The sequence below is a fragment of the Arachis hypogaea genome, chromosome 16 (assembly GCF_003086295.3).
Source record: "Arachis hypogaea cultivar Tifrunner chromosome 16, arahy.Tifrunner.gnm2.J5K5, whole genome shotgun sequence".
Classification (NCBI taxonomy): domain Eukaryota; kingdom Viridiplantae; phylum Streptophyta; class Magnoliopsida; order Fabales; family Fabaceae; genus Arachis; species Arachis hypogaea.
The window spans coordinates 383,186-396,856 of record NC_092051.1 but is presented as its reverse complement, the minus strand read 5'-3'; the positions used below and the strand labels follow the sequence as shown (position 1 = coordinate 396,856).

At 28.2% G+C, this 13,671-nt stretch overlaps 2 protein-coding genes across 2 annotated transcripts; both read left to right on the top strand.

The window, feature by feature from the left end:
- Positions 1-3,472: 3,472 nt before the first annotated feature.
- Positions 3,473-6,971, top strand: LOC112759151 (GDSL esterase/lipase EXL3). Its single transcript, XM_025807971.3, has 5 exons — positions 3,473-4,206; positions 5,175-5,305; positions 5,395-5,628; positions 6,140-6,395; positions 6,468-6,971. Exons 1-5 carry the CDS (start codon positions 3,924-3,926, stop codon positions 6,659-6,661), a joined length of 1,098 nt encoding a protein of 365 aa, XP_025663756.3. The 5' UTR covers positions 3,473-3,923; the 3' UTR covers positions 6,662-6,971.
- Positions 6,972-10,623: 3,652 nt separating this feature from the next.
- On the top strand, positions 10,624-13,563 carry LOC140179796 (GDSL esterase/lipase At1g73610-like). The gene is made up of 2 exons (XM_072219564.1): positions 10,624-10,879; positions 12,628-13,563. The coding sequence occupies exons 1-2, from the start codon at positions 10,624-10,626 to the stop codon at positions 13,452-13,454; spliced, it is 1,083 nt and encodes a 360-aa protein (XP_072075665.1). The 3' UTR covers positions 13,455-13,563.
- Positions 13,564-13,671: the final 108 nt, after the last annotated feature.

The window sequence follows — 13,671 nt, the reverse complement described above, 5'->3', positions numbered from 1 at the left end:
TATCGAAAAATTTTTGAGAACTTATAATGAAAAGGTAATAACGAAATCTCTTAATTAAATTTAAAATTAAAATTTATTACTATCAATTTAAAAAATTGACAAATTCTAAGTGCTAATGGGTAATGCATTCTTATGGTACATTTATAGCTTGAGAATATTAGAATTATCATAAAAATTTGTATTATTTTATTCTCCTGATAAACAATTTTATAATTACATTAATTTTATAATTTTGTGTACTAACATTGATATAGTATTGTTTCAGGTATATATTTTGCAAGTATCAAAGGATAGTGTTGAGTTGTTATTTAGTGGGTTTAAATTATTTATTGTTTATTGGAGAACTTTCTTCATTAGCATTCTCTGCTAATAATTTGTTATTTATTTTTAGCTGATTTTGATATGTTCTTACACATATAACAATTTGTTGATGGATTTAGGTATTACTATATTATTTATAGTCACATTCAGTATATGTATATATGTCTAATTTATTGAAGAAAGTAGATTACTAAAATCGGTTAATAACTATTTTAGAGTTAATACAATTAACACTAAATTAAGAAAAAACAAACGATGCATAACTCATTATTTTTTTATTAATAAAATTATTATAATTCAAATTAATTTTAACAAAACAACTTAAAATTATAATTTCAATTTTATCACATGCATAGTACAGCTAATTACACTAGTATAGTTATTAATCCAAGTATGATTGATTAACTTTTTTTTAATTCTTTTACAAAAAGCTTTTCATTTTAGATAATCCAAATCTATTCAACTAATTATTATGGCCGTCCAAAAGCAAGTTTGCTGTTGTTATTTAAAGAAAAATAGAAAAAAATATAAAGAATTAATTTTTAACTAATAAATATTTTAGAATTTAAAATTTAAGATTTAAAATAAAAAATTATGAGTTAAGATCTAGAATTTAAAGTAAATAAAAGAATTTTTAAAAAATTGATTAATAATGTTAACTAAGAAAAACTGATTCCTACTGTTATAGATATGCATTTAATTGGTTTGGTATTTTGCTTTTTAAAATGTGAGTAAAACAATACATGCATGTGCATACTCTTCTAGTGTCATTGATGAGGAGGAGTGAGTGAGGGTTACCAATTGGTACTAACATTCTTTAAATGCCATCAAATTTCGTTCAATGGCTCAATCAATGGAAATTAAATCATGAAGTATATCAAGTTCAATGGATCACACGCTAAAATAAACTCAACATCTTATGGAGTATTAGTACATAGGCTCTTCAGAGTTAAGACTTAGGAGAATGGTTGATTGATTCAACGCTGCGCTGTGGAAGGAAGGTTTCTTCACTTCCCCAGCTGGCGAGGTCCCCGTGTCACTACTTTATTCTTCAAATAAATCATTACTAACGAATAATAATTGTCCCACCCTGCCCCCACACGCAACTGCTACATATACTATGTTAACTGTGTGTTTGGATTATAGTTTGTAAACAGGAATTTGCATAAAATTAATTTTATAAACTTAATTTTGATAAAAAATAAGTTTATATTGAAGTGATTTATATTTAATCATTTTTATATCAAAATAGATTATAGTAAAATAAATATTATTTAGATTACACTAATTAAAATTACTTTTAAATAAAAAATTACTAAAATAAGTAAAAAGAAAAATAGATATTTAGTCTAAATGACTAAAAACCTGTCAGTGAAAAATTGTTACTTCTAATAAATATGGTTTTGACTATAAAATCACTTCTACATTTGTCAAACAAAAAATTAGCTAAACAAAAAATTGAAACTTTTAATAATGTTTCAGAAGGGTTTGCCAGGCAAAATACAAGTTAGGATAATGTGATTATTGCGGTTTTTACTTTTTGGGAAAAAAAAAAACTAAAATATTTGTATAAATTTGATAGGATTTTGTTAACAAGTGAACCTTTTTTTTTTTGGAAATTAAAGAGGAAAAGATTGACACTTGTTAAAGTAGTTAATATGAAAGGCTTCCATTAAAAGAATTAGAAAGTGATTAGTAATCTTTTAATCATTCGAATCTGGATTTGACACGTGTGAAGGAGGTAGCTCACCCACTTTCATGCTGTTTCAATTAATATAATATTTTTCTTCACGAGAATATGTACATATATTACGCACCAACCTCTCAGTATTTAATTTATTCTCCCTTTTCCCTTGCTTCTAATTTCCAAGAGTGAATGAATATGGTTTGTTGAAAGCAGAACAATAATACTAATAAATGATTGCATACGTACATGCACAGAGATGCAATGATGCAAAGAAGCATATAATATATTATATATACGATTTAAAAGGGAAATAATGAAAAATGGAGTAGCTAAGGGAAGTCTTTGGATCGGAATAAATAACATTAGGTGAATGCTCGAATTGTTATGATTACTGTCTCAAAAATAACATTGAACGCCATTTGATTTCCAGCTTGAGACACCGACTAAACAATGCAGTTTTGAAATTAACATCAACAGCCATGTTTTTTTTCCCAACAGTTAAGATGCATGCGTGGCTTAATGAGATAGCTAGACTGTATCTGTAGCCTCCTTTTTTGTAAGTAGGCACAATAATAACATTTATATCACACTGAATTCATACACAGGTTGGCCCAAAGGACGTGAGAGATATAATTTAAGTAGGGGGCAGATTGTGTAAGACAAACCGTACAATCATATTCATTACCCATTTGAGATCCCCGACCTAACATCATCATACTAATTTACTCCTCCAGGCTCCAACATACCCACTATATCAATATATCCCCATTTTTTAAAGCTCCCATCCCAACCTTATCTACATCATACTTTTCCTAACATGAATTGTACTAGATGTAAATCAAAATCAGCTATTAAAATTAATTATTAGTATAAAATACATGTTAAAATATAAATACATATTAAAAATAAATTAAATTATATATATATATTTATACACAAATACATTGGTAATTAATTTTGGTGTATAAATAATATTTTTGTATTAATATAAAAAATGCTAAAGTGCTATCAAACCATCAAGATTTAAAAATATAGAATAAAATATGTTATTAGATTATTAAATTAAAGTAACTAGACTAAATAAATTGAGTTGATGACTAAGTGATAAACAAAAAAAAATTTTGATGATTTATTCACATTTTTCATTACAAAAATCTTATTTGTACAATAAATTAGTCACTAAAATCAACCACTAATTTACTTGTGTATAAATATATGTGTGATTTAATTTATTTTTAGTATATATTTATATTTTAATATGTATTTTATACTACTGACTGACTTTGATAGCTGATTTTGGTACACATAATATAGTCGTTTTCATTAATATATATTCATCTTTTAATCTAAATAAACAGTTAGAGTAGCTAGTAATTAAATAATGTTATTTCATACTTATATTACTGATATTATAAGTAATATTTAAGCTGTATATATATATATATATATACCAAATGAAAAAGCATTGTGTATCCCATTACTTTGTAAAATTTTCTGTGAATAATAATGAATTGAAGAAACAAACTTTATTACAAAATAAAAATATTTTATCTGTATATAAATCTCTTTTAGTAATTTTACATTTCTCTTATAAGATGTATAGTAAAATGTACTTGACAAACCGGCAGTACATAATATACAAGTGCCTTTGTAATTGATCGTTGGATATCCAGATAATCCTTACAGTTACAGATGCAATAAATGAATATATATATACACTCTATAATAACGTGGCTTAGGCAGATGGATCAACATCATAAATTCATAAGATAAAATTGAACCTTTCATATATTATTATATTATATGTGTTTACATTACTAGCTAGAGAAACATACACCACCTGAGACATATATTAATATAACCTTGGGAAGAAAAACTCGTTCCTGAAACATACATCATCATAATAGGAATAGAAATGGGTTTCCCTAGAAGAAATAGTAGTAAGATAACAACATTATTAACGGTTCACATGATGTTACTATTGAGCGCGTGCAACAGAACGAAAGGTGTGGTGAAGCTGCCAGGAAATGTTTCAGTTCCAGCAGTGATAGCATTCGGAGACTCAATCATGGACACTGGAAACAACAACGACATAAAAACACTCGTAAAGTGCAACTTCCCTCCTTATGGCAAAGATTTTCAGGGTGGCATCCCAACCGGTCGCTTTTGCAATGGAAAGGTTCCATCTGACCTATTAGGTCTGTATTCTCTCTACATCATTTCTGTCTTTGCTATTTTCAGCACTTTTTGTCTTTAATTCACAAAATTTTGCTTTTTAGCTCGGAAAATATAAGGTGCTAAATATGGAATCTACAGTTTTTTTTCTCTCAAAAGGAGTCGCAAAACTTACCTTAAAATGAACCTATTTATTATTCATTTTGCATTTGTTCTCTTCTAATTTTCACTTCAATCATACTATATACTAAAATCAGCCATCAAAATTAATCACTAATATAAAATAATATTAAAATATAAAATACATATTAAAATTGAGTTAAACAACACATATGTTTATATATAAATACATAATTATTGATTTTAATAGTTGATTTTAGTGTACAAATAATATTTTTGTTTTGTTTTAAAAAAGTATAAGTAGACAATAAAAATATTAAACAATGTGAATAGTAAATGTATCGGATGTTCACTTCACTAGATGTGCGGATGGTTATTCTAATATTAAGATTTAGGTAGGTAATTTAGAGATATAGTATGTTTTTATTTGATTAGTGGTTGTTCATATTATTCAAAAAAGTCATTAGTTACCTAACTAAACTTGAATTGTTAAATGTTAGTAAATCCCAATCCCTAATCTTAAAGGGGGAACAATGACACTTGATCTAGTTTTAGTGTTTTACACGTAAAGTAATTAAAATGACAAGATCAAATTAAACAAACTTCAAATTTAATTTATAATTTACGTTAAAAAGTATACTTTTTATATACAGCTAGCTATACCCTTGAGGAAATTAATTATGGTTTAAAGTTTAAAGAAATCTATACCACTGAAATTAACGAATTTAAAGAAATCTAATTGCTCGTAAAATGATTACTAGATAATGAATATCTGAGGTTTGATTACTCTGTTTAGGAAAAAGAAATGTGATTATAATATTTATTTGGAATTGGCGTGGACTATATTTGAATGAGTTTGGTTGAATTTCAGTTGAAGAATTAGGAGTGAAGAAATTTTTGCCAGCTTACAGGGATCCGAATCTGAAACCCAGTGATCTCCTGAGCGGTGTGTGTTTTGCCTCCGGTGCCTCAGGATATGATCCTTTGACACCCAAAATAGCGGTAAAGACACGCACTATTGTTGTCCAAAGTAGAAAATTAAATACATTTTGTTTCTAATTAACTTGGTTGGTTGGTTGTTGGATCATCAGTCAGTAATTCCAATGTCGGACCAACTAGACATGTTCAGGGAATACATAGGGAAAGTGAAAGGCATTGTTGGAGAGGAGAGAGCAAAGTTCATCATAAGCAACAGCCTCTACGTTGTGGTGGCTGGCAGTGATGACATTGCAAACACATACTTTGTTGCTCACGCCAGACAACTACAGTACGATATTCCTGCTTACACTGACCTTATGTTGAACTCCGCCTCAAATTTCGTCAAGGTAGACAATTAAAATGAAAATGAAATATCAAATTCATATGTATATAGTATATCACTTTTTAATTTAGACGTGGTTGGGAGAATGGTATACGACGCAGTTATAGATTGTATAAGCGCTTTACGCAACTGTGGTCTCAGGAACAAAAATTGGACCGTCCATTTTTGGGAGTGTTTTAAAACTTAAAAAAATTTGGGTACATAAATTGGACTTTTCAATTTGTGTATTTCAAATTTTTTTTAACGTTTTAAACACAAATCGGAGGGTCCGATTACGTTTGCCAAAATTTAAATTTTCTCTTTTACACTTATCTTATCGGACTGTTCGATTAGTAAGCTTAATTTTTTTTACAAAGAAGTTCGATTTCTTAATCCCTTGTTTCAGAAAAAGCTGTCTCACATCTACCTCAACAACGCATAACACACACATGCTTCTCGTATCAAAAAAAATGAGCTTATAGTATGTACCATACCATGCATGCATATTAATTGATTATATTTGAATAAAATGAAAGGAACTATACAAAGTCGGGGCCCGAAGAATAGCAGTGCTGAGTGCCCCACCAATTGGATGCGTTCCGTCACAGAGAACACTGGCTGGAGGGATAGTAAGAGAGTGCGCAGAAAAGTACAACGACGCAGCCAAGTTGTTCAATTCGAAATTATCGAAGGAGCTCGATTCCCTTAATCGCAATTCCCCCAATAGCCGCATTGTCTACATTGATGTTTACAACCCTCTGCTTGATATCATTCTCAACTACCAAAATTACGGTAATTAATCTCCACTCTCTCGTCTATTTACATTATTATTTATTTATTTATTCACACATTCAGCAATTGCAGGCTATAAAGTTGTGGACAGAGGTTGCTGTGGGACAGGGAATCTAGAGGTTGCAGTACTATGCAACCCTCTGGATGCAACTTGCCCTAATCCTCAAGAATATGTTTTCTGGGATAGTTATCATCCCACAGAAGGAGTATACAGAATATTAATAACTCAAGTCCTTCACAAGTATCTCAATCAATTGTTTGGATGACCCTCCGTTACATTACATTTTCTTTATTTCCTCATCATGCCAACTTATATAATTTTTAGGTAAATACTCACGTGAAGTCAACTTTACGTGAAGTTGATACCCGAGAGCCGTTAGATGAAAATTTAGTCAAATCAGTCAAATTATTTAATGGCTCTCAGGTATCAACTTCACGTGAAGTCGACTGCACCCGAGTTTTCACCTAATTTTTATCATCTAATTAAACAAGAACAATATAATGTCATTGTTACATCTTCAGCCGTTGTAGCTAGGCATAATAAATTGATGATTCATTGATTGTTGACTCCTTTAATTATTGAGTTAAGTTATCATATCAACATAAAATTGCATACTGCCATGCCTAATCACGATTACGGTAACCTTATTTATTATCAAGGTCGAAACATATAAAAGCTTAAACTTTGAATATTGTTTTGGTTTTTAATTAAATATTCACTTTAAAAATTTGTTAAGCAATGCTACACACCCAATAAACCTATTTTTATAAATAATGTTCTCATAGACCATTTCTTAACAAAATATTATGTAATTAATTATACATAAATTTATATTATGTTAAAATTTATTAATAATTTTAATATTTTATTTTATATTTTTTAATAATTATTATTATGATTTTTTTTTATATTATTCTACAATGATGAAATACATTTTAGTCCCAAGCATGATAACGTGATACATTTTAGTGTCAATTTGCATATGTTTTTCTTTTTAATCATTTTTAAGAAAAGTATTATGTAATCAATAATATATAAATTAAGAAAAATTTTAGAGGATTATTAAAATTTATTATTTTTGTCAATTAGTTAGCTATCAATGTTTAAATGTATGAGATAAAGTATATTATTGGATTACTAGACTAAAAGAACTATACTAAATGAATTGAATTGATAGCTAAGGCTATATTTGGTTGGAACTTGGAAGAAAGGAAATAGAAAGAAAAGAAATTGAGTAAATTTTTATTTTTTGTAGATGTGCTTGGATAGAGAAAAAAATAAGAAGAAAGAAATATTATCCTTGTGTTATAAAATATATTGAAAAAAGTAAAGAGGTAATATTAAAAGTATAGAGAAAAAATTAGTTTTCTCTCCCTTTTTTTTTCCAACATTTTCCAACATTGGAGAAAAAAAATTGGTGAGTCCTACTAATTTTTTTCTATTCCTTTTCATTTCTCTCTAATTTCTCTTCTCAACAAAACAATAAAAAATAATCATTTTTCTTTTCATTTTCTTTTTTTTCTTTTTTTTTTCTTCTATTTTTTCTTCAAACAATATAAGTGATAGTAAAAAATAATAAATTTTGATAGATATAAAGAATGCTAGATCATCAGAATTTATTATTTTTAACTATCAATTAATTATCAATATTTAAAAGTATGTTGTTAAATTATTAAACTAAAAAATTAAATTAATAATTAAGTGATATTCAAAAACAATAAATTTTAACGGCCGTAGCATTTTTCATTCTAATATTTCATTTTATATCTTTTTAGTTATTATTATTATTATTATGATTCTTTATTACATTTCAGTGATTTAATAATCAATAATTCAATAATTCTGATTTTATAACGGAATACATTCTATCGCCAAACATTTTAACGTAGCACATTTTGATGCAAGTTTGGATATATATCTCTTTTATCTTTTTTTTTTTTAAATATTATATAATCAATCATACAAAAATTAATGTTTAATAATTAATTATATTAAAATTTGTTAATAATTTTAATATTTATTATATATATATATTTTTTAAATTATCACGATTCTTTCCTATATTTTTATGAATTTTATATATAATCTTTCGTTTTACTATTTATGAGCATAAAGTTTAGAGGCAAGAATGCTGACATGAAATATTTTAGTGTCGATCTACATTTATTAACATGTAATTAATATATTTACACAAATAATACGTATTAAATAATTAGATTTATTAACATTTAAAAATTAATTATATATAGTAAAATTTGTCAATCTTATATTACTCTATATCCAATAAAAAAAATTATATTATTCTATAATATATAGATTGACACCAAAATACCTTACGTCAAAATACGTCAGGTCAGTATAATTATTTAATTTCCAAATAAGATATATAAAACATCTGTAATTATATCAGTCTTTTCTTTTTTTTTTTTTTTTTTTCTTTTGGATCGGGACGTAAATCACTAAGGATTCACTTAATCTTAGTGTGGTTCTCTTTTATTAAAGATAATTTTTTACTCCTCTCCTTTAAGTAATATTTATCTTTAATTTTTTTTTCTTTTACAGCATACTCAAGAATTTTAATTAAATTTAAATATTTAAATTTATCATAATTTAATTTGTAATTTCTTGTATATACTTTATACTTATTTTTGTAATTTAGTGTAGTATAATGTAGTCTACATATTTTTTCATTATAATTTAATTTTGTACTTCGAGTACTTTAAGCTATACCTTAATTAGTAAAATTTTATTTTACATTATATCTTTATCAATAAAAATTATAGTAGAGTAAATTAAAAATAGATTATGATACATTAAAATATCCTTAATCTAAGATTGTATATATTTTTGGAATTTATTTAATCTAACATTATTTGCTTGTATCATATTCTAAGTGAAAGAATTACTAAGAAGCTGCTAGGGGTGCACATGGAGTCGGGTGAAGCCGGGTTCGCCGTGACCCCAATCTGATCCTAAATAATGACCGGGTCTATTTATGAGACTCTTATCCAACCCTAGACCCGATGAAATCGTGTTACTTTTGGACCACACTTAAGTCGGGTCTAGACCGGGTGAAGCCTGGGTTTTGATCAACTTTATCAGGACATCACAAAAAATTAGATTCTACATCTTTTGAACCTCTAAATTTTGAAAAATAAATATTCCATAACAATGCAACATTCGCATAATAATAATTTAGAATTTAATAATAATAATTTAAAGTTTCATAATAATAATTATATCAATTACACATTAAACATTCAAAGTTCAAAAGACAATTAAAACAAAGTTAACAACCAACACAAGATTAACATAGTAATAATAATTTATAGTGTCATACCAACTAATAACAACAAAATATTAAATAGCAAACAACTACACGGGTCCAACGGGCCGGGGCCGGGTGACCCGAGACTTGGTCCGAACCCAATTTAATAAATAACCGGGGCTATCTATTGAAACCTCAGGTCTAACCGGGCCATAACGAAGTCAGGTCAAATTAGCTCCGAAGTCATCGAATCCGGTCCGGATCTTCGAGTCGGACCGGATCTTGTACATCCCTAGAAGCTGCTATCTTTTTTTTTTTTTTTCGTCCTAATGAATCAAAATCAATATCTAATTTTTACAGGACTTGAGGGAAACAAAAGCGTTCTTGTCTCCTTTTTTCCTTTTTTCATTTCTCTAAAACCGATCTCACGTTGCCCATGGGTTTTACTTTACACATCCCATTCAAGGCCCAGAAGAAAAAACAGATTTTGGGTCATAGCTTATTACCAATCTTTCACAGCGCTTCTATTGATTTCTTCCAAGTTCCAAGGTTAAGAGAAACTGCCACATGTTGCTTTTTGATTCGCAGGTCAAACACTAATCATTAGTAGTTATCAGTTATCGAAAAAGGATCATTTCCAGTTTTTTTAACAATTGATAGAATACAGTGTGATCTATCACCTTTGATTTTATGAGTAGGACCAAAAATAAATAAAAAAGAGAATATAATAAATAGTTAGATTGAACACCGGATACCATTCAATTTTTTTCTAATTGGAGAGGATCTATTCCCATCAGTTATCACTCTCTTCGCCATTTTATATATATATATATATATGTAAATATATTTAGTGCTCTCTCTTATACTTCTAACGTGTGTATATATATGTAAATATATTTGGAATAATTAATATAATTAAGTTAATTGCTGAAGGAGAAAGAAGAAGGGTGAGAGTGAAAATGTATGAGATGTTGCGTGAGAGAGTGGTGAGGTTTATTGTTTTGGTATTATTGGGAAGCAAAGTTGCAATGAGAGCAGAAGGTGTCGGACAATATCCGGCATTATTTGCATTTGGAGACTCAATCCTTGATACCGGAAATAACAACCTCCTTGCAACAGTAACTAAGAGTAATTTCCCTCCGTACGGTAGGGATTTTAATGGAGGAAGACCAACCGGAAGATTCGGTAACGGCAGAGTCTTATCAGATATCATAGGTATATATAAATATAATGTTAACTATCTAATGATTCTTTCCTCCATATATACGTATATCAATTGTTTTCCGGAATATTATACTTTACTCTAAAGGATTAAATTAATCTTTGAAATATTATTCATTTTTTAAATTAATTTTTGAAATATTTTTTAATTAAATCTGTCTTTTAAAAATTTTAAATTAGTTATATTAGTTTTTTATTATTTTATTTATTTATGGTATTAAAATTTACTAATGTGATATATTGAATGACACTCCAACACATACTTAAAAATTTTAATTGACTATTAAGTATTAACATGATTAATTTCATAAAATTGAGGAATTTCAATGTCTTAAGTTCTCCTCAAAATTAAGTTTTGATTTAATCTAATTTCATAAAATTATTATGTTGATGGTCTATTAAAATTTTTATGTGTGTGTTAGAACGTTAGTTAACGTATTACATTAGTAAATTTTGGCTCTATCAACAAACAAAGTGATGGAATGACTAATATGACTAATTTAAAATTTTTAAAGGATGAATTTGATTAAAAAAATTTTTTAATGACCAATTTAAAAAATAAATAATTATTAATTTATATCTTTAAGTATTAAAATATTAATTTAATTTTATATATTTAATTTTGTTTATTTAATTATTGGTAGATTGAGTTTTATGTTAATAAATTTAATTTTTTTATTTTTAATTTAATATAACATGTATAAATATCTTTTAAATTATTGTAAATATCAAACAAAAATAAAAGAAGTGAAAATATTTTTTTTTATTTTATGATAAAATTATATAATGCGAATAAATGAGATTGAGTGAATTTCTTTCCTGTTATAGGAGAAATTGAATAGGAGAAAGGTAGGTGATTTTGTTTGATTACAAGTTAATTATCCAAACTATAATATGGATAAGATTGAACAACTCACTTCAAAAAATTAGATAATAAATTAAGTGATTTTTTATTTAATTTCAATTTATTTCTTTTAATTTTTAATTTTAATTTATTTTTTTATTCAATTTTAATATTTGCCTATTTTATTTATCTAACATGCAATATTTTATCTTTTAATTGTTTTGATAAGTGTGATCTCCTTTCATTTAATATTTATTTTACATATTTTTGTAAATTTCACTTAAAGCATGGACAACAAGAGATTATATTTGACTAAACAATTAAAAAAAATTGAGATGATCATAATTCCCTTACTTTTGTTAGGGGTGTCCGTGATCGGATCAGATATGGCCGAAAATTTGATCCGAATATGATATTCGCGTTGCTTAGTGCCAGATCCGATCCGATCCGATATCGGATAGATCCGCATAATTAAACCTTCTCTTTTTAATCATATTTCTATGTAAAAAAATTCAATAAAAATATTTCTTTTATACTTTTAAACTTATTTATTCCTAAAATATTTTTAATCAAACTCTTTCTAAATAACAAAAATAAAATAATACAATATATGAATAATAATTATTAACTAAAATATACAAACAAGTAAATATAATACAAAACATATATATTTATTTATTTTTAATTATTATTGTGCGGATCTGCAGATCCGATACGCGAATGTAGAGCAGATATCCGCGATCCGATCCGATCAATTTGCGGATCAGGTCATATCCGCAATTTTCGAATCGGATGCGGATATTTACCGCGGATCTGCGGATACGAGCGATCCATGAACATTCCTAGCTTTTCCAACCATAAAATAAAATTAACAAAATAGAACTTGTGTTGTACGAAGCTGGGGCTTTGGGAATCAAGGACATATTACCAGCATATCTTGACCCATCCTTGAGCAACGAAGACCTTGTAACCGGCGTGTGCTTTGCTTCTGCGGGAAGTGGGCTTGATGATGCGACGGCCCGAGCACAGGGAGGAGTCTTGACCATGTCGGCCCAGCTAGAAAATTTCAGAGCCTACATTGGAAGGCTGAAATCAGTTGTTGGAGAAGCAGGAGCCAATTCCATAATTTCAAATGCCCTCTTTCTTATCTCTGCCGGAAACAACGACGTTGCCTTCACTTTTAATACCTTGAAGATTGCCATGCCATTCCCTCTTTACACGAATCAATTAATTGGGTGGAACAACGCTTTTCTGCAGGGCCTATATCAACTTGGAGCAAGAAAAGTGTGGGCTCTAAGCACATTGCCATTGGGGTGTTTACCTGCTGGGAGAACCACAGCGGGAGGACCCTTAAGGGTTTGTGCTGAGGCCGCCAATGGAGAAGCACGCATCTTCAATGCCCAATTAGCATCATCTCTTCAGTCTTTGCAGTCCACCCTCCCTGGCTCTTCCCTTCGATTCATTGATGTCTTCACTCCATTTCTTAATATCATACAGAATCCTGTTGCTTCAGGGTTTGTAAACGCTGCAAATGGATGTTGTGGGACTGGAACATATGAGGTGGCAGAGACATGTAATATGCTAGTTCCTTCGTGTCCAAATCCTGCATCTTATGTTTTCTGGGATGCTGCCCATCCATCTCAAGCAGCTTACGAACGCGTCGTGGCTTCTATATTATCATCCAAACCCAAACTTAATAATTATAATGCTTCCACCTATTATTAATTACCCTTCCTTTAAGTCACCAAAAAAAAAAAAAAAAAAAAAATTACCCTTCCTTTACAAATAATAAATTTGTTTCATTACGATATGATATTTTTTCATACAACAAGCACTGTACTACTATATATATCCATCTAATAAAATTTTATAAATTTCAGAATTTATTTGGTATGTTATATATCATAATACTTTGTTTTTTTTTTTTTTTTTGTATATTACG